The sequence below is a fragment of the Falco cherrug genome, chromosome 10, assembly GCF_023634085.1.
Source record: "Falco cherrug isolate bFalChe1 chromosome 10, bFalChe1.pri, whole genome shotgun sequence".
NCBI classification, from domain to species: domain Eukaryota; kingdom Metazoa; phylum Chordata; class Aves; order Falconiformes; family Falconidae; genus Falco; species Falco cherrug.
In genome coordinates this window covers 37929172-37954438 of record NC_073706.1, presented here as the reverse complement: position 1 = coordinate 37954438, position 25267 = coordinate 37929172, and the positions used below count along the sequence as shown (strand labels likewise).

General features: G+C 46.2%; 1 protein-coding gene across 1 annotated transcript in view; it reads left to right on the top strand.

Annotated features, from left to right (window-relative positions):
- Positions 1 to 25175, top strand: part of TMEM86A (transmembrane protein 86A) — a 28891-nt gene extending 3716 nt beyond the window's left edge. The window contains exons 2-3 of the mRNA XM_055721756.1: positions 13807 to 14071; positions 18253 to 25175. Of these exons, the coding sequence (XP_055577731.1) occupies positions 13807 to 14071; positions 18253 to 18680 (693 nt within the window). The 3' untranslated portion in view covers positions 18681 to 25175. The remainder of the gene's footprint in view (positions 1 to 13806; positions 14072 to 18252) is intronic.
- Positions 25176 to 25267: the final 92 nt, after the last annotated feature.

Below are 25267 nucleotides of genomic sequence, written 5' to 3'. Positions count from 1 at the left end.
ATGAACTATGGGCTCTCATCCCTACAGCATCCCCTCCATACCTAACTTCTACTGGGTCTAGCGCAGTCCTGTGTGTGGGAGGGAGGTGAAACTCCCTGTTTGGGACAGATTTTTGCCCCGAAACCATCCCTTAATCCCCCTCCCTTCCCTTTTGTCCTCTGATGTATATGCATCTTTAAACAGAGACAGCAGTGTTGGGGAAGAATATGTTGTCTGGCTGCATTAAGGAAGTGGAGCCCTTGGCCCTGTCCCCCCTAGGTGGGAAGCAGCCAGCAACCCTTCAGAGAACAGCCCTTGTTGACCCCCTGGGTAGATGCAGGATGTCACTATGAGGAAGTATGAAGGTCACTTACAAAAACTGGGCAAAAACCTTGAAAGATATGATCTGGAAGCGTACTCACCAGTGACAAACATTGAATAGGGCTGGAGAATTGGGTGAGTATCATTTGAGTTTCTGAAGAGGGGCCAAGCCACACTGATTGAGGCAAGTATAGAAACCTGATGTAAATCACATTGCTTAGAGACTGTGCTATGGGCAACTGTAGCAGTAGTAGGTCTAAGCATAGTTTTAAAGGTTTATTATAAAACGTGTACCCCACAATCGTCACACTGCTGTTCAAAACCAGAAGGCCAGATCACACTTTGAAGTATTTCAGCCTTTTCTTCTTAAATACAGGATGTATTATTTCTGCATTAATCATTAGTGTTAGCAACCATCTAAATAAGAAGTAACTCTTACAGTATAGAGAGGTTAATTTTACTTGTCTTTGTTTATAAGTAACATTGTTGCTTTCATTGTAATTTTGCCCATTACTTAAATACATCACAAACTGGGATTTTACTACGCAGGAGGCTTGTGGACACGAGGCACATCTATATACAACGTAGATGATTATGGAAAAAATTGATTTGTATAAACCCCAAATAAATTTCAATAAATTATAGAAAAGATTTCTAAGCATCTGAACTTGATGAAATAAGGGAGGGAATCGTTATCTTAGGTAAGCTTAGCTGAATCTTAGTAATGTTTGTCAGTCACGCCTTTTGGGAGAAACCTAAAAGCTTTGGTCCTGCTGAGCAAAAGGCTGTGCTGATTTATGCCAGCTAGAGCCCAGGCATAGTGTTACATGCCACAATTTATTTTTTCAGACTGAACTTGCATATTCTTGCTATGACATCAACATTCTTTGCTGTAGCTGTTGCTGTGTGAGGATGGGCTTAGATATGGGTAGTTGAAATTGAACTGAAATTGGAGAGTAGAAAGTGTGGGCTTCTCTCACGCTCCTCCCAGTCCCAGTGTGGTTGCATTAAGCAGTTTGTGCCGACTCCTGCTGCAGGCAGTGCTGTAGATTAAAAGCTTCATTAACTCAAGTATATCACTCAAGTCACATGCGTCCGTTGTTTAAAGTGTGCTTTCTGCATTAAGATTATGGGTCCAGTTCAGAAGCCTGTACTTAACACAATTCCTCTGAATGGACAGACGCATTTCTTCTGTTCTCTTTTCCTGTTCAAGCATCTATTTCCAAAATAAACTGAGTGTGACAGAAAAGCCAAAGTTATCTTTCTCTGTGGGTAACTACATAATACTGAGGAAATAATAACTCCAGTGAAATTAGACTCTTAGAAAAAGATGGCATCTGGAACCCGTCTTCTGCTAGCATGTGGAAAAACTCTTGAACAGAAAAAAGATCAGTTATGTAACTCCATTCCTTCCCAGAGGCCTAAGTGGCTATTATATTAGCACTTATTTTTTCTGCTGCCCTTATGTCACATGACGCCCATTAGATTCATCATTACAATGGAGATGTAGGTTTTGCTTACTGCAGCATGCCCAAATGAAGGTTATTACTTCTTCTAGCCCGCTTGTGCCCTTCCTATGTCCATTCTTAAACTGCCATAATCCAAACAGCCTTTAAGCTAATGACAGGTTTCTGTATGACAAGTGTGTCAGTCTAGAGCAGCCCTCCTTGTACTGCTGAAGGTGAACAAGTATCCAGGTGACACGGAGCAGAAAATCGTGTCTAGGAGATGACATGCCACCAGAGCTGAAAGGTGACAGATGGACTAGGTGAGAGCTTTCCTGGATGACTTGAAGTGTGCTAGGGTGGGAAGGATTTCAGATACCTGCAGAGTGTCCAGGGGTTCGCACCACAGCCTCTGACCCAGAACTGCACAAAAACGTGTTTTTTCTCTAACTAAGTGTAGCTTGTGTCCCTTGTGTTAATTTGATGTTGCAGGCAGACTCTTGTGTTGCAAATCTGCTAGCTCATGAGGATGGTGGCTGTTTTGATTCACCTTGCTGTGAGCTTATGGAAATGTCTTTTTGTCTACCAGCAGGCTACACTTTCTCCCAAAAAACGAATTCCTGTAGATTACTGCTAAACATGCCAAGTACTTTCCAAGACTGAGGGGAGATGAGACTAGCCATGTTACTGAATTGGCCTTGGGACAACAAACATTGAAGTTTGCATGGTGAGGTTTCTTTTTTTGCTCCTCACCAGACACCAGCTTTGGAGACAGATGCTGCCAGTTGGCATCAGGCATTACATTTCCCATTATGTATCAATATAAGTGCATTTCTACTAGCTGCAAGTAGCCTCTGATTGAATCATTGCTTGAGACTGAGGGTAAGTTTAATGTTAAGCCAGCTTCACATTTTTCAGCACGTACTAGACACACCAGGCAGATCCTCAGCCTTACGTGAGCCATTTTGTCTCCCATGGCTTCAGCAGAAGTAGGCTTGTGCTGGCTGAGACAATAGCTTGGCTACTATATCCCTCTTTGCTTGTGTCCTTCAGTTTTTGTTACGGCATAAATCGATAGCAGTGCTGACTTGTGCTCCATTGCAAGAGAAACTAAGGAAGTTTCATGGCTTTTGCCTGGAACCCTGGTATAAAAGTGTGATGACAAGTTTATCACTTTAATTGTGAAGTTTCCACTGGGCTAATCTCCCATGGATCTGTGGACTTGCACCCTCAATATAAAGGGCATAACACTGGTAAGCAGCTGCATGCTCATTCGTGAGCATGGTCCGCATTTGTATACGCAGCCTGATTAGAGCAGGGGTTTTGCAAATAAAACCCTTGATATCTTAGCATGAATCCTGGGAGCATGTGGGGTAGTGTTTGCGCAGGGTAGTGTTTGCACTTGCCCGCTCCACCAGTGTTGAGATTGCGTGGGAAAGTCCAATTTATCGTCATGTGATTTGTGTCTCATACTGACCTGCCCAGGTCAGAACATCTTGGCACAAGAATAGATAATGGAAATAAAATCTGTTGACTCCACTGTCATACTTTGACCTTATATACACCTGTCTCATAAAGCATATTGGTCCCATAATGTGAGGAGAGCTGCTGCTTTTCAGTAAGGTAGCAGAATGGCCCCTCTCTAAATACACATTTTTATTGGGGTACATTGCTATTTTTCCTCCTAATTCTCATAGTGCTTCACAAACTTAGCATTTCAAAGCTTTCAGCCTGCAGGACATGATATGCAGATAGAACTTCTCATTCAGCTTTCCTTTAGGCACAAGAGAAGCTGAGCTGTCCCTCCTGGGTTTCCCAGCACAGCCCTGCTAGTTTTTTCCAGATTTTGCTGATCGTATTGCAGTTCCTTGTGAGGATTCATATTGTGAAAGTCTGTTATGTAAAGCTGCCAGCTTTCCCAGCCACTGGCAGCCACCTCTCTCAGTTCTGCCTTCCTGCTGCTTTTGCAAAAACCTTACCTGCCAGGTGTGCACAATCTGTTGGGTGAGCCAGAAAGGTGAGCTGCAAAAGTGCCTTTTGGGTGCCGGAGGTGGTTTCACCCTCGGCATGTCTTTAGGAATGGCTGGTAGGGCTGGTACAGCCTGTCATGCCGCCTGCTTTTTCTGCTACCCGATGGCTCCTTAGCTGTTATCATAAAGGGCTGTGACAGCACCGGTGCCTGCAATGCTCTTCATTTAGTCCTGCATTATTCCCCATAGCTGGTCGGTAGGGTGAGGTCTTGAAGTCGCTTCTGGACGGAAGGGCTTGCCTTGCCTCCCAAATAACCAGTCCCTATCAGCAAAACAGCATGTGGCAGGGCAGAGCTTTGCCAAGTGCCTGTTTTCCCTCAGCATCCATTCTCCCATAGATCCCCCTGCTGCAGCCAAACGACAGGGTGGCTGAGGCCCTCCAACGAGTACATAAATGTTGCAGTGGGTTGTGGGCTGCAGATAAGGCTGGAGATGGGAGAGTGAAGGCAAAAGGTTGATTTCAGCCCTGGGGACAGAACACTCTAAATGCAGATCCCTCACTGCTACTACCTAGATAATGCTTTGAGCAACGTAAAACCTAACACTTCTTCCTGGGTAACAGAAATCTGCATTCTCTTTCACAGAAGAGTGTGATTATAAATAATGACAAGTCTCCTGAGTGTGTGTGTTTATAGCCTGGAAACCGTTCCCAGGATGGGTTGTGGAGACGTTTCCATAAGCAGCAGAAATTTTTAATCTGGATTTTACTGTGAGAAGCCAGGTAACTGCCCCTTCCCATCCTGAGAGAAATTGCCTGGGACAGCTACTGACTGTGCATTTAGGGTGCTGGCTAGCTGGCTGGCTGGCTCCTGAAGTTCCCTGTGGCTTCACAGCACCTCCTGACACCCCAGGCAGCAGCAGGGGATGCAGCCTCCCCTGACTGCTCACTGAGCAAGGGTATGTGCCCTTGCAGTGGCAGCACTGCAGCTCCGAGGAGCAAAATGACAAGACAGACCTGTTGTGGCTCAGGTTTTTAAACATCTGCAAGGGTTTCTTTTGTGAGTGTTAAAGCAAAGGAAATGTTCAGAAAGGGTTGCTTTCCGCTATGCGGAAAGGAAGATCTGGAAGCCCAGGAGGGAAAAGTGATCTTTGCTCTGAGATAAGATGCTGGCAGGCAAATGCTGTGTTTTTGCTTTCATTTCTGAGAGCCAGTGGACTACTCTGAAAGCATTAGTCTGTGACAACAGCTCCTACAGCCTTGCAGGGACTGTATTTGAATTCTTGGTTTAACATTGTTGGTCACTGACAATGGTACATTGCTGACCGTACTCAGAAGGCGGCTATAGGATTGCTACGGATATAGTCAATCGTTACTACCGCAGATTAAGAAAAGGTTTTTCAAATAGCCTTGCTCGTGGTCCTATGCCAGTCCAGTAGACAGGACAGATGATGCTTGGTAATGGAAGAAAGTAAAACCAATCCCAACAAAACAAGCCCTAGCAAAAACCACATACATCCAAGCTGAGTCTTTAGTTCAGGGTGAAATGTGTTTGTAAGTTGATTTTTATGAGTTAACAGCTGCTAAAGAAAGGCTTCGCCATCTTGAAGGCTTCCCTGCAGTCCCAGAAAGCCAAAAGCAGACGCCGCAGTGACTTTGTAAGGTATTGGCTGGTGTGGCAGTATCTCGCTGCCTGTCCTGACAGCAGTAGGTCCTGCACAGCAGAGGAAGGTCCCAGCGACACTGCTGCATAGCTCGTTGACCGCAGTTAGTCACGCTAACATGATTTCTTCAGTACAGGAGATACCTTCACGGATGCTCTAGCTTCCTTAACCGCTGGAGGGAACTTCATGGCCCAGTGTCTCAAGATAGCTTTGGGCAATGTCATGGTTTAAAAGGCAAGAAGCAGGAGTTGGGTCCTGGTCCACCATGTGGTGCAGGCAGTGCTCTGATGTGGTGGGGCTTATTTCCTTGGCTCCAGAACCACCTGCCTCTACTTTAGGCTGTTATGGGACTGTTCTCTCACATTTCTAAGGCCTCCTGCAAGGAGTCTTCTGAAGGTGAGACTCCAGTTTCCTATTTGTGACTTCCTCCCACACTATTTTACATCTCAGGTGTTTGCAGATGCTTTTTTTTTTTTTTTAACTTGTGGGTATAGCAGCAGAAGCTGTGATGTCTGAGAGCTCCCAGGTTGCATTGGCTACTAAGCCAAACTGGCTTCATCAGTAGCTCTGTGAGTGTGGTCAGTGTGACTGCTCAGCACCTGTTGTTTTTTAATTTCTTCATTAAGCACCTGAAGACAAGACAGGAATGCTGTTGTATTTGTATTGCAGCTTTGCTAACGCAGTCTTGGTATTTCTACTTGAGTGGCTGTTTGGCTACTCCTGCCTCAATGCGGGCAGGGCAGAAGTGAAGGCTGCCTGCCCCTGTTGCCTGTTACCACTCATGTCCTGCCCTGACCATGGCACAAGGGTTCACAGTTGTAGCTATTTTGTTGTCCTCTGGAGAAGGCCACAAAACATGTCCAATGCTTCTTTTACCTTCCTGAGCCATTTGTTTAAATGTCCTTCATACATTGTGCGTTCAGTGCAGTTTCCTCCTAAAACCTATCCTAGACAATCCCCCTCAGAAGTTTACTCCCACACAGAAGAAGACAGGGCGTTTGGCGGTAGATCACAGCATGGCTAAGGCAAAGCATGGGGTAGCACAGGCTTCTCTTAGGCAGTGTCCACGGCTAGGGACAGACAACAGTCTGTGGTGGAGAAGCCACACTTGGAGAGCAAACATCAGGGAAGGAGACCTTTGCAAACAGCCATGTCTGCAATCTCGCATCACTGGCACTCCCATGACACGATGAGCCTCGCTCACGTGCTCCCCAGATGGCTTGGTACAAAACGTCCTGTTCTTGACAGTCGCCTGCTGCTGCTCAGCTGGGTGGCAGTGTCGTGCCCCTGCTGTGCCCAGGCGCTCTGCTGTGCTGTGGGGCCTTGAGCTGTGGTTTCCCCTGGGAGAGGCTGGTGCAGGCAAGCGCTGCCTGGCTGCCAGGCGGCACATGCCCTGCTGCCGCGTGGCTGCGAGGAAACTGCTGCTACAAATTTCTTCCCTCCTTTCTGCATCTGTGGGGAAGACACTCGTCTGGAAGATTTTAACCTTGGTGCTGATACATTTTCATCCCACCATGGTTAATCCAGAGATTAGGTTGAATGTTGATGTGACCGCAAATCAGCCAGGATTTTGGCTTGGAAATGAAATTTTTTGTTGTGGTTCTCATTTCTCTGTGCAGCTGTGTGTGTAGCAGCCCAGCCCTGCACAGGGGCCCTTGTTAGATGCCAGTTTGATTAATCCTCATCCACGGCCTGCTCCCGGATGCCTCCACCAAAGGGCAGCTTTTCTGATGCCAAGAACTTGTGCAGCAATATAGCTGAATTCACCACCCAAGGACTGTGAGGGCCTGTGCCAAATTTTTAATTGTATTTTTCTGGCAAATAGCCATACATTGGTCTTAAGAAAAAGAAGTCGAGGATTTCTAGCTGTCAACTCTGTGTCAGTCTATTGTGGAGCAAAGCTGGGAAGTGCAGCTGGAGCTTACTTTGCTTAACTGGAGGGAGGAAGAGAGTACCGAGGCTGTTGGGTAGGGGGAGGGATGAGAGAAGCCAAGGAACTAGCCCAGTTTTGCAGGAGGACTTGAAGAGACCCTCGGGGTGGAAGAGCTGCCGCGGACCCACTGTTCCTGCTGCATGCAGCCAAGCTGGGAGGATGGTCCTTTTGCAGGTGGGAAGGGTTCAGGCTGAGCCCTGTTCCTTCTGGCTCATGCTGAGTGACAGAGGCTCTCCTGTCAGACAAAACCACAATTTTTTGACCACTTGCGACTAGGCCTGGCTGGACAGCTGAGCATGAGCTGAATTTCACTGCATTACCCTTGTTGGGGAAATGGAGGCCCTGAGATGTGCTGGGGAGTGCCAGCAGCTGCTGTAAAACACTGAGAGGCCTGGTGAAACTCATTGCATGGCATAGGCACGATGGAGACAGGGTTATCAGCACGCACGTTCCCCCAGAGGCAAATCATGTACCATCTTCTGGGTGATTTATTACCAATTTTACAAGTCCATTTTAGATTAAGCTTCTACAGTCTTGCGTCCACTTGAAGGGAGGAGGGTTTATTTATTACCCTGAATTTCCTGCAGCATGTGGAGCCTGTTTAGGAGCCATCTGTCCTGGTATGCCTGGCCCGTGGCACCTCCAACACAAACATAAACTCTCTTACTAATTGCACAAATATGTTGCACCAACACAGTATTTCAGGCAGGTTGATTGGCTGGTTCAGTAACTCCTTCCCACCCTCCATAAACAAGCACTTTTTCTCAGAATTTTATTCACAAACAACTTGTGGCAACAAAGGGGAATTGGTTCTTCCCCAGGAGCTTGTTTACTCCTGCAGGAGAGCAGAGTTGGAGGTGAGGTGCTTTGCATTCACCTTGCCCTCACTGGAGTGTACCAGCTAGGGCTGTCCCAGCCAGCCCTGATATTTCAGCAACCCTATGGAGCAAGAAATGCTGACTGCATGGCCCCTTTATGTCTCATCTGTCTCATCCATCTCCTCCTCTCTCACTTTTGCAAGCTGCCCAGGAGGGATGCAGAGCTGAGCAGCCAAAGTGGCCACTGGGGCCTTGGGTCTGTGGCCGAGCAAGGGTCCATGCCAGAGCTGGTCATTGTGATGGCCCATGTCCAGCCAGGATAGGGAAGGTGTCAGTGGTGAATCTGGGTACCAAACAGCTGAATCCTCCCTATCACACACACATCTGGTCCCTTGCCTAAAAATTCCCTCTGTTGTATCAGTTTCAGTGTGTATGCATTCAGAAGTCTTGGGGCTGCACTGTCTAGGCAAAGGTGGGAATGTGCAAGTAAGCTCAGGAGGATGGCGGCTCTTCAGTCAGCTCATGCGGGTTTGTGGCCAGAAATCGCCCAGCACTGCTATGTTCCTCCTTGGTTCAGCGAAAGCTGAAAGGTTGTTTAATTCAGGGGAAAATCTGCTGCCTCTGGCTAGGATCTGTGCACACGCAGGCTTCTGCTTATGTTCTTCTCATTTTAGTTAAGCACAAAGATGGCTTTTTCTGTAGGCTCAGCCTCATGGGGAATTGTGTTGATTCCCTGTTGCTCTGTAGGTAGGAGCCTGTTGCACATACATACACTTTGTCCCAGTTGTGGTCCATCCGCTGGCTGAAGCAGCTCGCTCTGTGACTCGTTGCACAGAGGATTGTCAGTGCCTTGCAAAGAGCCACATATTCTGGGGAATGAGAGACACGAGCTATGGGCTTGCAGTGGCAGCGTAATACATGGCAACAAAGCTATGTGAATATTTATCGGCACACAACTGGGGTTAAGAGCTATTGTCACAGTAGGGCAGAACGAAGGTAGGATCTGCAATTCAGGATGCCAAAAGCCAGGAGAAACAGTTCAGCTAAGGATATATAAAAATGGTACCTGGCCAGGCAAGGCGGCAGGGAGGGATGGATGGAGGACAAGGGCCCAGCTTTTTTTGCCAGTGCGCACAGTTGTGCTCAAGTGCTGCTCAGTGGAATAGCTGGGGTGTTATTTTTTAAAATGCTTTTCCTGGAAAGCAGCATTTCACAGCCCAGTGGGCATGAGCCATATCCCTGCAGCAGGTTGGCATACAGCTGGTGTCTGGAAGAGGCTGTATACTCATTTTATGTGCAGGCTGATTCAGGGGACTTGCAGAGAGAAGAGCATTACTTTTGTCAGTCCTTATTACCTGGAGTTACTTCTTCAGGTCTGCCACTTTTCCTCTAACTGTATTTCTTCATTGGCTAGCTTAACCTCTCAAGATGTCTTACACCAATAACAAATCACAACATGCTTGGAATACTTGTGTGATAGTGTCATCTGTCACTGTTGAACAACAACAACAACAAGGAAAAGAGCAATATTTCGAACAGGAGCAGAATGAGAACACACAAAACTAGAAGGGGTACTGTCAACCCGTGAATCCCTAGTAGGGAGGTAGATATCCAAGCTCTGAGCCTCCAGAGACCTGCCATGTGCCAGTGCCATGTTCTGTTTGAAGATCACAGAATCACAGACTGGTTGATGTTGGAAGGGACCTCTGGAGGTCATCTGGTCCAAAATGTCTTGGTGAGAGCCAGGGCACAACTCCTTCTGCCTAAGTCTTGGAGGGTTAAATTTGATTTCATTGGATACAGATAATTTAATAAATTATACTTTCACTGTAATTCCACAGAGATAGTGGCTTTACAGCAATTTAAACTAATTTTTAAAGACTCTAAGAAACTTAGTAGTCATAGCAATTAGGAAAATGCCCTAAGTTTTGCTCAGTTTAGAAATTCAAAACTTGGAAATACTGTCTTGTCATTGTATTCAAGATGTGTTCTGTACTGCATTTCAGCAGAGAGCATATTAGCAGTGGACGCAGAATTTGTAACTAAATGGCAAAACCCAGCTTAAAGCTGTGACAATTACATACATTAGCAGAAACTATCTTGTCACTTGCATGAAGTGCTTGCTTTTCCAATGCCATGGCACAGCCCTATCTCACATTCCATCTCTGAGACACAGCTGCAAAGGAGATGGGTGGTTTGATGCAATTTATCCACGTGGCCAAGAAATGTTCCCTTCCCTGAGGTACAGGCAAGTCCAGTCATGGGTTGTGCTTGGCTTTCCTCAAGCCACAGCCTCCACTCAAGTTGGTACGTAATTTCCCAATAACCAGCCTTGAGTTGTCCTCCAGGTGGCAAGTTGCCCTATCATCTCTTCCTGAGGCTTAGCCATGTGACCAAAGAGAGGGAAATCCCCCAGCCTCACCCTCTGGTTACCTCAGCTTTTCTTGGGAGATTTCTCCCAAGGATTTCCAGTGCCACACCATCCTGGCAGGATGTACTGCCCAGCCCTCAGCTGCACAGGTACCTCTGTCTCAGCGAGTGGTGTCCCTCCTGAGGCACCCATTTTGGTCAGAGCTACAACAGGGCTCCACTGAGCTGCAGCATTCAGTGACGGGCAAGGGCATGTCTGGAAATAACTCTTTTCTACAAGTATACTTGTAGGAAAAGTGTTGAGGAATAAAGTGTTAATGTTGAGAAGGCTGTAGCCCTTCCAGATATATGAGGTTATTTTTATAAGAGGACTCCGTTAACACTAAATTTTCCGGTTATGGGTGAGTTGCTGAGACTGGAATCTGACCCCTTATGCCTGAAAAATTCCTTATTATTAGGATGGAAATAATACAAACAATACAAACCATTATTTTAAAATTATGCTGGCTGGGCATGGAAAATTCACATTCAAATAGTAAAAAATAGCAATTTAAGTTCACTAGGCAAACATAATCTTTTGGTACAAGTGCATATCTTATATTCAGTAAGGCAAGATTCCTGGGGAAAATTACAAGTGTAATTAAAAACCTGTCTCATCATGCGTGCACACAGGGGAGGACAAGCTGTGATTGTAATGGTAACTGCTCCTAGCAGGTGTTTTTCTCTTAATATGAGGTATTAAAAATTTCCTGTGTTTATTAACCCAGATACTCTCCTGTATGCTTCTAACAGTGCCTCTGTGATATTTTGCAACCAAGGCAGAAGTTGAACTATATCCTTGTCTTCAGAGGTACAAAATTACCCACCTTAGCTGAGACCATTACAGGGACCTGGAGCACTGCTGATGTTGCAAATTCTTTTGCACTTTGTAGCTCTGGAGGTTGTTAGTTTTCTGTGCTGAAGATCTTGGGTTCATTACAGCATGGTGGAGATCCTCCACAACTGGTGGGGGAAGAGGAGGAAACCCTGCTAGAAGTGCTGTCATCTATTGTCTGCAACTGTGAGAGGATGAATGTGATCAACTATGTTTTTAACTGGGGGGGGGGGGGGGGGGAGACAGAGCTGGAACCAGGCACTGGCTTTGGATAGTCTGATGTGTCACTTTAGAAGGGCAAGGTGCTGGGTCTGAAGATGGGAAGATGGGGGAAACTTGGCTCCACTCTTCCCCCTGTGATACTTAATGGTTCCTGGACAGCCTCAGTGCTGTGAGACTACATGGGCTTTTATGACTTTTATTTCAAGTTCATTTGCTATTTGCTGCCAGAATTCTCCCAAGGAATGCAGACAAGAAGTGGTAAATGGTGATTAATTTAGGCAGCCTAAGTAGAGGAGCCACGACGGGCTCCCCATGCAATACAAGAAAGTTAATGGCTTGCTGATGTCCTTTTGTGAGTGAATTGTGTAGCCTGGTTGTTTAATGGAGTGTTTAAAAACTGTGTTGGCAATAGCCTATGAATAATGTATACAGGAATAATGAAATACCTTACTGCTAAGAAACGGCTGATATGCTGGGGAAATTTCTATCGGATGCGAGCACGATTTTGAAAGCAGTCTTCTTGGGATGCCCTTTATTTAGGTCTTCCTACTTTAGAGATTGCATTCCCTTTTAAGACACTGCATGTGAAGATGCTCTTCACTGCCTTTGCCTCTGTCTTCCAGCTTCACCAGACTCCCTTTGCTTGTGTTTGTAAAAGCTCCTGAACGTTGATGAGTTTAGGCTTTATTAACTGAGCACCGTAAGCATGGAGATACTTGCTGTGCAGTCTTCAGCCATTCTAGGTATCTGCAATGAAGCACACTGCATCAAAGAAAGGTAGCTGCTGGGTTTGTGTCATGGCAATGCCACACGATGCAGGGAGCATCCCATACATTGGGAAAAAAAGACTGATGTTTCTTTTGCAGGTTTTTGGAGCATGGGCTCCTTGTGTGAGACAAGCAACCTGAGAGTGTCAGACATGGATGTTTGGGTTCTGAGGAACTTTGAAGTGTCAACCCAGCTCTGACGCCTCTAAATTTTCTCCTGTGTTCTTCTCCAGTGTGTGAGGCCTCTGTGTGCTTTGGCCATGAGTAGTGGGAAGTCGTGGTACTAAGCAACTAAATCTTGCTTGACCCAAGGTAATGAGAAGATTGAGAGTGAACGCCTGTTTGCAGGGGGGCTTTGGAGGTTGTACTGCCTTAGATGCAGGAGGAAACAGGCCTCCTAAAAGACTCCTAAAGGGCAGGCACATGAGGCAAACTCTTCCTTTGCTCCTTGTTTGGGCCCTCAGCTGCACTCCAGGAGAAAATAAAATCATAGCTTCGTTTCTCATTCAGGGTTTTCCTCACCTGCACTGAAATGCAGAAGTATGGCAGGGGGGCAGGTGAATGCAGTATTTCTTACCACTGACCAGAGTGGTCTCAGCCAAGCGTATGTTGAGAGCAGACCCAGCCTGTGGAGTCTGTAGCTCTGTGCCCTGCCTCTGCTGTGGCTTTGTTGTGAGTAGCCTGGTGCTCATGCTGCATATTTGTGTCTGGATATACACAGTAGAGCCCTGAGTCAAAATGTTTCCTGCAATCTGGGTGCTGTATTATTAGTGTAATGCTAGGACAAAGCAACATGTGATTGATGTTGATATTACTCAGCTGAGGAAGTGACATCCTCACCTGGGAGGTTGATGTGGTAAGCTCTGAAGTCACATGGCGATGCCAACAGCAATGTCCAGGCATGAAGCTACAGGGCAGGAGAGATGAGAAGAGAGGTTGTATCCTCAGGGTGATCTGCAACTGCCTAAGCAAGAGAATTTGCCAAAATGGGATGGAAGATTTGCACTTTTATTGTCTTGTTTGCTGCTGGGATATTCCTGGGGAGTGTGACATTTTCTCAGCTTCTGGAAAGGAGTTGTATCAAAGAGGTTAGTTTAAACACAAGAGAGGTGGCAAGGACTGCCAGAGGTGTTTGACTGATGGCCTACATGTTTTCAGTAGAACAAATAAAGAGAAAAGGTATCTAAAACTTCCTCCATCTCCACCACCCAAAACCCATCCTGCCAGCTGAGAAGTGTTTTCAGCAGAGGGGGTCACAAAGTTCTAGGCTGAGGATCATGGTCACATTCAACCAGTCTCTCTTGGGGTAGATATGCTGGTAGTCAACAGTACACATGAAAGAGCAGCCTGCAAAAGGAAGGAGATAGTTCTGTTATGAAGTTTATTCCACTGATGCTTCTGATGATCCTATTCATTTATCTTTTTCTAATGTTTGTTTCCTATAGGTGAAGAGTGAAGGCCCCAAACTGGTGCCCTTCTTTAAAGCCACTTGTGTCTATTTTGTTCTCTGGCTGCCAACTTCCAGCCCCTCCTGGTTCAGTGCCCTCATCAAATGTCTGCCCATCTTCTGCCTGTGGGTTTTCCTTCTCGCTCATGGAATTAACTTCTTAGTGTCACACCGGAGTGCCAGTCGCATCCTAGCAGGACTCATATTCTCAGCAGTGGGAGACGCCTTTCTCATCTGGCAGGAGCAGGGCTACTTCATTCATGGTGAGTGTCCTAAAGGGGTGCCAGTGTCCAGCTGTTACCCTCTTTATTTAGTGATGAGTCACTGGGCCACATGTTTTGTTCACTCATGTACAGCTTAAGCCTCAGGCAATGGGAAACACTCATACCTTGACTAAAATCTGTCATGGCTAGAGAAGTCACATCATGAATGAGTCGTTCTCTTGAGCTTCTCTTGAGCTTCTCGAGGTAATTGGGGCACGTTTGGTTTCCTGGCACGTGCTCCCAGCATCTCAGCTGGCTGGAACTGGGAAGGTGGCGTGGGCAGAATCCTTGGGGAAGAGAAGGAAATGCTCTTGGCAGCTCTCATGAAGCTACAGGGTGTATTCACCTCCTCTTTCTCTGCAGGGAGATTTGTCAGCCCTTTGGTACAAGGATCAGAAATAGGACACACAGTGCAAAGGTGCTCAGTGGCAAACAGGTGGAGAAGACCCTTATGTTTTGATAGACAAGCCCGTAGCCTGGGGGAGGTGTTTAAGTGGATACTAGAAATAAAAGCATCAGAGATCTTGTCCTGCTTGCGGGTTCATCAGTATGAATCATGCAGCCTGTTGTACAAGACCTGTCTGTTTTGCAAGGCATGTAAACGATGAGGAATCAAGGACAAACCTTACCACAATGGCCAGACAAAAAGATCCACATCTCTCAGAGCAAAACAAGCTTGTTTGATCTTGCTAGTTTGCAGACTGGAACTTAATGATTTAGATTAATCATTTAAAGCCACGATGAACCTGCCTGCAGCAACATTCTCCTTGGCCTTGGACTGTCACAAGAAATCAGCAGCAGTTGAGTCCTTCACTAAACTGACTGGTCAGGTTTCTCAAGTTAATTTATCTAGCACAGGGATCTCACCTAACACCCACCATTAACTGGCTGCTGTGACTGGCCCACTGGAAAATGTGATAAGAGGGACATTTTCTGACTTGTGCTGTTGTCAGCTCTGAAAGTCAAAGGGTTATTTTTTCCCTCTTTCAGGTCAGTATTTAGCTTTATTCTGGGATTCCCACAAGCTCTTTCTTTATGAGAGGGAAGTGTGTGCAATGCCAGACAGGAAAGGCCAAATGCTCTGAATCTGGTTTTAATCCTGCTTCCCAAGGGCTTATCTCAATCTCATTAAAAGTTCATGTAAATTTTTTTACTGATTTTAGTGGGGTTTAGATTAGGCCCTGAGGACTGGATCTCTGGCTGAACCTCAGGCATGTTGCTGAGGAGCTCCAGCCTTCTCTTGGGGTGCCATCCCCTTGGGGCTGAGTGTTGGCATTCCCACTGATTGGCCTCTTCCTAACAAGGGTACCTGGCTCAGCACAGGTCACCTCAGCCCGACGGCTTGTGCTTCTGTTTTGCCTCCTGGAATTGCTCCTCGAGCTGTGGCTTGTAAAACATTCAAGGCCTGATTCTCACCACAACTGTTTTTCTACATGGAATCTTCCATTCCCACGTAGCTGGGATATGTTTGAATTCCCTCTCCAATCTAGCACTAGAGGAAGATCAACCAGTCACAGCAATTCAGTATCTGGTTAATGTGTTTTAATCTGCAAGTAAGTTGGATTGTCGACCCTAGTTTTACAACTGAGAAATGTTGCTTTGCGGGTTTAGACACATTTTTCTTATTACGGAGAAGAAAAGCTCTCTTGGAGCATTCTGAAAATCTCTGCTTTCATCCTGGCTGTCTCCTGCCACAGTCAGTGCTAATCTGAGCTACTATCTTCAGTAGTGAAGTGTTAACATTTGCATTTCAGCCGCTAGCAGATACAAGTGCACCACCCCACTTCATCCTTCACCTCTCCTGCAAAAGGTATTTTCTCCTATTTAAAACACAGCAGGCTGCGGTTGTTCACAACTGACAATATTCAACTTTTTGATATCATCGTTCATGGGAATCTGAAATTTCAGGAGACTAAGGAAATACTACATAGAAATGTACTTTCTGTTCAATTTCTACAGCTTTCGGGCTGAAGAAAAAAAAGTTGAGAACTGGGGTGATTTGAATAGCTTTTGAGATAATGAGTTTATAAAAGCACATTTATTCATTACTTTATAGGGAAGTGAGAGCCTGGGAGCTACTCCTGGCACACTTGACTTTTTTTCATTTTTGCTGTTTCAGTCCATTAATAACATGCTATTTTCTGACTAGTGTCTTACTGCACGTAGAAGATTCTTCACTGTGGTAGCATCCACCTCCTTTGCTAGCAGGCACCTAGAAACAATTTATGCATTTGTTGAAGAAGACAGGGACTAACAAAAAGGCTTTATTGCTAGCCTGAGGGAAGACTCCAGGGGTAGGGAGGGATAAGGAAACCTGGGGGAAGGAAGTGGACAGAGAGGAGAAGTTCTGCCTGATGTGGTTGGGAGGACCAAGCCAAAGGTTGAGGAATGCACTCCCCCTCCCTGTGCAGCTGTCGCCGCTTTCCCCAGTTCCTGGCTTGATTTGTGGATGTTGAATGAGCAAATCTGGGAGCTGCCTCCCTTGTTTGTAACCAGCCCCACCGTGTATCGCCAAACTCCTCCTGCCTTTCTGGGCTTCTGCTTGGCTTCTGCATCCTGTCCTCCTTTCCTCCTCCTTGTTGCCAGCTGCCTGCATGAAGGACAAAACATTTTTCAGTTCCCCATCCCAGAAATCTCCATATAATGCCACTGAAGGAAAAGCCACCCCTCGCTGCTAGGATGAAGTAACTTCTCCTTATGAGCCCAGGGCTCTAACCTCTCCTGCATTAAACACTACAAACAGCTCGTCCTGTATTCCCACCTTGGTTTCCTCAGTGCTGTGCCCATGATGTGTAATAGCACTATGGAAACATCAACTTCTCATTGCCCTCCTTTGCACTTCTCTTCCTTCCCCTTTACACTGTCCATTTTCTCTAGCCTCAGCTTGCAGATCAGATCTCTGCCAGCCCTCTCCCTCCTGTGGGTTCCCCTCTCATGCCAACATGGCTGAGCTTTCAGTGGATGTCTGATCTGGTCCTCCCCAAAGGCAGGGAGACACTTGCCCTTCTCTGAGCTGCCTCAACACAAGAATATTAGGATGAAGAAATGTCTGCCAGTGGCAGGTTTTAATGACTGCCCTTTACACCACAGCATCATGCTTTAAATGCTAGCCAGTGTCCTGCTGGAGGACTTGGCTTCCCAGATCCTTTTCTCCATTTCATGCTTTAGAGCTGCCTGAAAACTTTCAGTTATTCTAGTAACCCTGCCAGGATAAAGTGGGGTAGCCTGCAGCTGCACCACGTGTGGGTCGGGGAACCAGAGCAGCAGAGGAGCTGGACTCAGTTTGGGGCCCTACAACTGGCATGACAGCTAGTAGTGAGCAGCTGTACAATACACTGTAACATTTTTTGTTAAATGGATTAGTGGCAAGTGAGCAACATATGCATGGTACCTTCTGACACCCACATCTGGCATTTCTCAGGGGTGTTGCACTTCAAAGGGAAGCTGCCATTTTATTTTCACTGATTCATTCTAGCTAAGGTTCATCTGAATTTTGCAAATAGCCATAAAATTGTTGGCAGAGTCCCTGAAAAGAAGTCAGTGCAGTCCCTGAAATATGCCAGCTGCTTCTTTTCAGCTTAGGTTTCTCCTAGCTATGAGCAGAGATGAGTAGAAGCCAGATTTAGTCCCCAAGTGCCTTTGGATTTTGTGGCTTAAATACAGTCAGGCTTTGTATCTGGGTTCAGAGGGATTGGTATCTTCTTTCACATTTTGTTCCTACACTGCTCTGGTTCCAGCCTTCCCGTTCCACATGTGACCTGTGAGGAAAACACTTTGGACAGTCAGAGGGGATGATCTTTGGTATGCCTCGCCCCTACCCTTCCATCCGAAGCAGGGGAGGAGGAACAGCCTGGAACACAAGCTTTGTTCACCTGGCCTCTCAGCAAGAAGGCTTGCATCACAACACAGCTGTACTTGGCTGCAGCTGTAGATGCGGGGGCTTCGTTCTTAGGGTGGGAGCTTGGTGCCGAGGCTGGTCTCCTCTGCACAGATTTTTATACCAAAATTGTCCCAAGTGGTCAGTATGGTTCCCACTGATTACCAGTGTTAAGGATTATAACGCTTCTAAGCCTGTGCTTGTTGTGGTATATTTAAGACCCAATATTGCCACATTTTCTTCCGCTGCCAACTGTCAGTTGCCGATAAAAGGTCACACTTGCTAAGTCAATGCCTCTTTCCAGGTCTGCTGATGTTTGCCATCACACACATCCTGTACTCTTCAGCCTTCGGCATGAAGCCTTTGGACCTCAAAGCTGGCTTGTTGATGGGCCTTGTCTCCAGCTCCTGTTATGCCTTCCTGTACTCCTACCTCTCGGGCCCATTCACATACCTGGTAGCTGTCTACATCGCCTTGATCGGCTTCATGGGCTGGCGAGCAGTTGCCGGCATGCAGCTGTGCAACGACCTCTGGACATGGACCAAGCTGTCAGCCTGCATCGGTGCGATGCTGTTCATGGTGTCAGATCTGACCATTGCACTTAACAAGTTCTGCTTTCCTGTGCCCTACTCACGCTTCATCATCATGGCTACTTACTATGCAGCCCAAATGCTTATTGCACTGTCAGCTGTAGAGAGCAGAGATGAAGAGGACTTCAGAAAGAGAAGTTAGATGGAGTGCCAATAATCTGTGAACAACGTGGGTTATATCTCAGGTGCTGTAGCTGCATTCACCCCTGAGAGAGATCTCCATTTCTCTGAGCACATTGGTGATGTTGGTTTTGCTTCTTTGAAGCATTACTTTTGGGGATTTTTTTTTTTCCCCAATGGCTTTCTCTGAATACAGCTTACTTCAGTGTGGAGTCCACATCAGAAAGCTTAGACTGTCCCTGCAGTAGCTACTCATTCAACTTTTCCTCCTTTGAAGTGCTGTACTACTGCATTTTAATTGTTAGTCTTGAAACTGATGCTGAATGTCTGAGAAGGGGAGGGCTGATGGAAAGGAGGTTTGGCCATGCACTGTGTTAGACTTGCTTTTAATAGTATACTGGCAGACAGGCACAGATCTCTACTAAAGTCAAAGGTAAAAATGAATTTAACCGATGCTTGTCTCTTTTTGTGCATTACAAACTCCATATGCAAACTGAAGGTATTGCCTCTGCTTAGAGGAAGCCTGGAGGTAGACAAAAAACAGTGTGCCCAGATGGGGGCTGAGCTTTGGAGTCAACGGCAGCATGTGGGGCAGCCCCCAGCAGAACCAGAATGAAAGCAAAACACCAAGCAGAGAGCACAGAGCTAGAAGTACGCTGACATGCAGTGCTGTGTGCTTTGATCAGAGCTGATCAGTGTTCCAGGGCAGGTCTGTAGGTGCAGGTCAGTGTTGCCATTGTGGCAGAGCTAGGAGTTTGGTGGGATTTCAGGGACATCTGGGAGCCAGGCCAGTGCATTCCCCTGGCCCTGTGTGAGCAGTTACATGGTGCCTGCAGCCACCAGTGACAGCTGAGATGTAGTGGGCAGATGAGGAACTTTGATTTTTACAGCAGGACCTTGAACATGTCTCTTATTAATGTACACTCTAATTGCCCTCAGTATGGCAGACAGGAATCTAACCTTTACGCCTTTTTTCCTTAGTATCCTAAGAAATAGTATTCTATATACTCATTAAGCTTTACAGTACTGCTGTTTACAGTCTCTCTCAAATCTTTGTGAGCATTTCCTGTGGTCAAGGCCCTGATTTTGGATGCAGATCGCTCTCTTTTGCCAGCTGGTGGTAAACAAGTGTACCGCTTGTTATTGGAAAGCCCCTTTTCAGCAGAGCTTCCTGAAATGCACTGTCCTGTGTGCTCATAGTGCCTGCCATTTCCTTCTCAAACTCACATGGATACTGTGAGAATGCACCATCAGGGCTGGGAAAGCCTGCTTCATTCTGATCCGTGTTTCTTTTGTTGGTTTGTCGGCCCATCTGCTGAAGCAAGATTACTTCAGACTCTTAAAAAGATATAGGAAGAGGTTGACCTGATTTGTGATCATGTGTGGGTCTTTTTTCTCTTATTTAGGATATTTAACAGCAAGCTCTCTTTCTGTTTGGAACTGTCTTGAGTGTGCATTTTCCTTCTGTCCATCCCAGGGCTGCTCCCGTGGGCTGAGATGCTCCCCTGATGGCTTGTTTTAGGATACGAGTGCACCCAGGTGTGCAAGGAAAGCTTGCTGAGGGTTCCTGCACCTCTTCAACCGGGCAGCCAAACAGCCAGCCAGAGCAGACTGCACAATTCAAATCCAGACATGCTCCAACAGCACCTTGCACACGCTCAGGTGGGCAGGGGGAGCAGGAGGGGAAGCCCTCAAGACCAGCCTTACGGGCTGAAAATCACCGTGGTCTCCATATCTAGCATTCCCAGACCAGTCCAGGCAAAAGCCTGGCACCAAGTGCCTGGCACTGTTGGCACTCTGCAAGGGATGCGGCAGGGGCAGCTGAGGAAACCCTACCAACCCTGCTAGCCTGTCCCTTGGTGGTGAGGTGCTGAGTGGGTTTCCCACTCCTCCTGGCCTCGAGAGGTGGGACTGGGTGGGGAACAGGCACTGCCTCCCCACTTCTGCAGCAGTGTAAATGCAGCCAGTATTACAAAAATCTAGGTTCACCATCCTGACCCCCTGGAGTCATCTGCTGCTTTTCAGTCAAGAGATCAGAAAGGTCAGCTGCCTTATTGAGAGGGAAAGCATTGTAAATAGCACAGCCCCATGTAATCTCTTCCCTTTAATGCTGTTGTGTAATATTGTCAGTATTCATTCACTGGCGCGCCGGGGCCTGGCTGGAGTAAACTGCTAAGGGAATTCAGAGCCCTATAACATCTTCATTCATCAGCGTTGCTTATCTCCTGGCTGCAGCTTGAGCCCTGCAGTGTAGCTCTCTGCGGATGTTACCTGCTGTTACTCAGCTTGACTGTTTGCAAATCTCTTCCTGCAACAGACTGACCCAGCTATGAGGAAATCTAAGCATCTGGGGTGAACCCCACTGTTTTCCCAGCATGTGAGCCAACAGTGTCTCTCAGTCTGATGTACAGCTCCCTTTCATGGGTCAGTCCAACACACTCAGTCCTTAGCTGGCAGTTCTTCAGAGGAGCCCCCTGCACCCTGAGCTTCTGTTTGCTTTGCAGAAAATGCATGTGTGATAGAGTAAGCTTTATTTAAAAGTTAGAATTTTGATTCTCTCTTTCTTCCCCTCTAGAAACGAGTAGTCTTCAGTTTCCTGAAGATGGCTGAGGTGCTTTTCTGTGTGCTTTTTCATCTTGGCTTGCTTTGTTATCCTGCTCCAGTATCAGCTACTGGATACTTGCAGAAAAGGATCTCTGAGGTGTCATTGGGAGGCCTGCCCTCTGCTCACCACTGGCCATCGGAGGTGCAGTTTCTGGTGGCAGAGGTCTCTGGGTGGCTGTAGCTGGAACAGCAGAAACATGTGCTGCCCAAGTGGCCTGTCTCTTGCTGTCCCCTCAACCTGGAGCAGGCTGACTGGGATGCATCCTGGCCAGCCACGCTGGCTCCATCCCAGTGCTGCTTTAGCCTTCCCAGGAAGGTGGGGCAGAGCCCTCGGCACACCAATTCAGGAAGATGCCTGGCTGGCTCAGAGATTTGCCAGTGAAGCCTCTGAGGTCTTCAAAATCTCTCTCCTGATCTGCATTCCTCCTTTTGATCTGTATTACTTGAATGAGGCCATTTTCCTGGAGACACTTTCCTGCTGGGAAGAGACCAGCTGCTGTGGACACTGATTTGACACAATTTTGAGTTTCATAAACCCTGCAAAACACTAACCAGTTGCTGACAGTCTGTCAAATACCTTTTCTTGGGATTAAAACTGTTCCCTCAACCCCAGTGAGGGCAATTTTCACTTTGAAAAGGGAGCAAACAAGAAATGGGAATGACTTGACTGTCTGTGGCACTGCCTGTGTGGACCTTCCTGTTGTCTCTGCGCTGTAAAAGTGTGACATTTGATCCATTCTTCTCCTTTACAGGGGTACAGTTTTTGAGAAGCACCCGGTCCCTGGCCCAGGGACATCACAGAAGGAATGAAGTAACCCAGTGGGGTAGTGTGTCTGGCCCCAGCAGTATCAGCTCATTTGCTTGCTAAGTAGAGAGAGGGTTGCTTTGCACACTGCTGTATTCAAACACCTCTCTGCAATTCCTGTCTGTGGTCGCTTCAGGTTACGCACATGGTCCACTTACTTTTGCTGTCTTTCCTTTCTGTAGTTATCACCCTCTTGGTGATCCTTTGGCTCCTTATATAGACACCTAGAAGATGCAGCACATCTACTTCAGCCTTGTATCTCTTTCTGTAGATAGATCCTCCTCACACAGAACTAACTCCCAATGAAGTCAATGAAGCAATGCTAATTGCAACTGGTTTTTAAATGCTAGTAATGCTTCTGGGCTGTGCCACTTGCACTGATGTCAGCAGGGTGAAGCTTGGGTAGAAATCATGGGTTGAGAAGAACAAAGCCAGAGGATTTTAACAGCTGTAGTTCTACTACTAAGAAAATTGTATTTGTGCTTTATACCTGGCTTCTTACTCCTCCGTACTGAGGTAACTGTAAGACTGACTGGTTTAAGAATTGTTCTTAACATGGCTTTTAAGCAGATTGCTGACAGTTTCATGTTGTAATCAGTGGAGGTAACTGATATATTTTTACACAAGTATATAAAATTCCCAGCACAAACTTTGCTCTTATTTTGAGTGGCTCTTCAAAGTTTTCTGTTCCCATAGTTTGACACTTAACACCTGCATATTCTCAGCCTGTTAGCATGGTAATTTTGGGAGCTGTTCTGGAATAAGCAGATCAAAGCAAACAGCAAGTGTAAAGCTCACTGGCAGGTGGCTCTTTCTTTTTCCTTGGTTTCTGGATACAAAAGGGAGCTCTTTTAAGCAGAGGCATCGTCATTGCATTCTTGGAAGAGGTTGGGAAGCTGCCGACTTCCTGGAACAGAAGTCCTCCTGGGTACTTCTCCTGCCTTTAATCCATGCTTGCTCCTTTTGTGGCCTTGGGGGTCAGTCACTTAAATTTTCTGGGGCCAGGTCCTCATCTGGTGTAAAAAGGCACAAGTCTATGAGGGCTAGTGCTGTGCCACCTTACAACAGTGGGGGACCAGCACCCACTCCATTTCTAAAATTGGGATATTAGCACTTACATACCTCACAAGGATGCTGTGAGGATTAATGCTCATATAGTACTTTGAAGATGTAAAGTGCTACAAAGTACCAAGTATTATCCTACCTTTAGTATTAAAAATGCTTTTAGGGATCTGCAGGACTTCTCTTAAGCATGGAATGTGTGACTGCCTTTTCAGTTTGCATCGGATGGAAAGCAAATGCAAAATATTTATTCATACTGGTTAACAGGATGGGCTCAGGGCTCAGCTGCGCTTGAACTTTGAGAAGGATTTAGCTGAACTCTTAATTTCAGCTCTGTAAATGGCTTTTAGTTCTTCTAAAAGCCTCAATCAAACTCTTGGATGTGAACCTTGCATCCAGATTTTGCAGTCTGGCCTTACCCCTTACTGTTAGCTAGAATAAATCTAATCCAGGCAAAACACAGTGCTCTCACAGTCTGCTATGGCTGTTGAAAAGACTGGAACAGAAAACTAAATCATTCTTTTCTACCTTCATTCTGCAGAAGGTCAGCTAGGTTTCATGGGACAGCTTGCAAAGGGATGTTTAATTTCTGTGATTGTTAAGTTTTACTGGCTTTAAAGTCAGCAGAGAGGGAAGACCTCACCTCAATGGAATCAATGGAAGTTGTCAGATCCTTCTTGAATTACTTCCTTTTCATGTGAATCAAAGAAATGGCAGGTTCTGTACTGAAGAAAGTGCTTGTACCAGCAGCCCTAGGGCCCAGAACAAAAGCTGATCTAGAAATACAGCTTTTAAACAGAAATAAACCATCACCATGTTCTCAACCAGTATAAAAATGCCACTATTCACTGATCTCAAATCTGGACCACAGCTACAAACTACTCTGTTCTGGTAGCACTAGCTGCTGTACAAACACAAATGAAGGTGAGGAATTATACACCAAGGAACATGAATTGTGTACATGTGAAATGGACCATAATTTTGAAGCAGCTGCAGTAAAATCTTAATACGAACTCAGAAGCAAACACAATGCAAATTTTTATGGTTTCTTTAAAATGTTTGATGGTTTTAGTTTTCTTAGTTTGGAGAAAATTTTCTTAATGTTATTTTATTTTTGCTGTTATTGTAAAGAATAAAAATATACAACTCTAGATAGATTACAAATGAAAAAAACAGTGGCCAGTTGGCAGAAATGCCAAAACTTGTGTGGCTTGTATTGTTTCTGTGGTGATGCTGTGCTGCTGTAGGATAAGCTGATGGAGTGGTGTGATGGCTCAACAGTGAGGCTGAAGCACAAGACCAGTCTCATATAAGAAGGATGGGTTGAGCCACTGAGACTGCAGTGGGAGCACGACTGGGCCAATTTGGATCAGTCAAAAGACAGAAAGCGCATCAGGAAATAAAAGAAGATTTTCATGACAGACAAAAAGCAAGAAACCAAAGCCAGCCTGCTGGGTGACAGTGCTGAATCAGTACAAACACACGTATCTAGACCTCGCTTGTGCAGGCTCCTGCTGGGGCAGCCTTTGCTCCTAATCCACCTGGGGAGCTTTGCTTCAAGCCTGTGGTGCTGGCAGGGTCAGGCCAGCGGCACCTGATGCTTTGTTAAATAAAGCTCCAAAACCCAGAAAACAAACAAGAAGAAGGAAGGAAAAAGCAAATGCCACTGGGTAAGTGGTAGTTCTGCCTGACTGAGACGGCAGACTGACTGGTCTGTCCTGAACACTAATTCCGTGTCTTGTACCCATGCCAGCCTCTCGTGCCAGCCCCTCTCCCACACATTCCAGGCAGAATGCACTGAAAGATAGGACTGAAGCAGCTGCTCCCCCCCAGGGAGTCAAGCATTTTGCCACCTCTGAAAGTCTCTAGCACTTGCTTCCTTTACTATCATTGTAAAGGTCACCACATGCAACATGGCCACTTGATCTAGGATCTTCTCTTAACACATTTTTATGCTGATTTTACTGGTTTAATTCTTTGGAATGTATTTTTTTTTTCTTCATTTCTTCTGTGGGTAACAGCAATTAAAAATATTAATTTACTGGGCATTTTTACTGTGCAGATAATGTCTTGTTGCTCATTTTGTTTCTGCGACAGTTTTAGCATGGAGTATACAGCCAGCTGATCCTCTGTGGTGG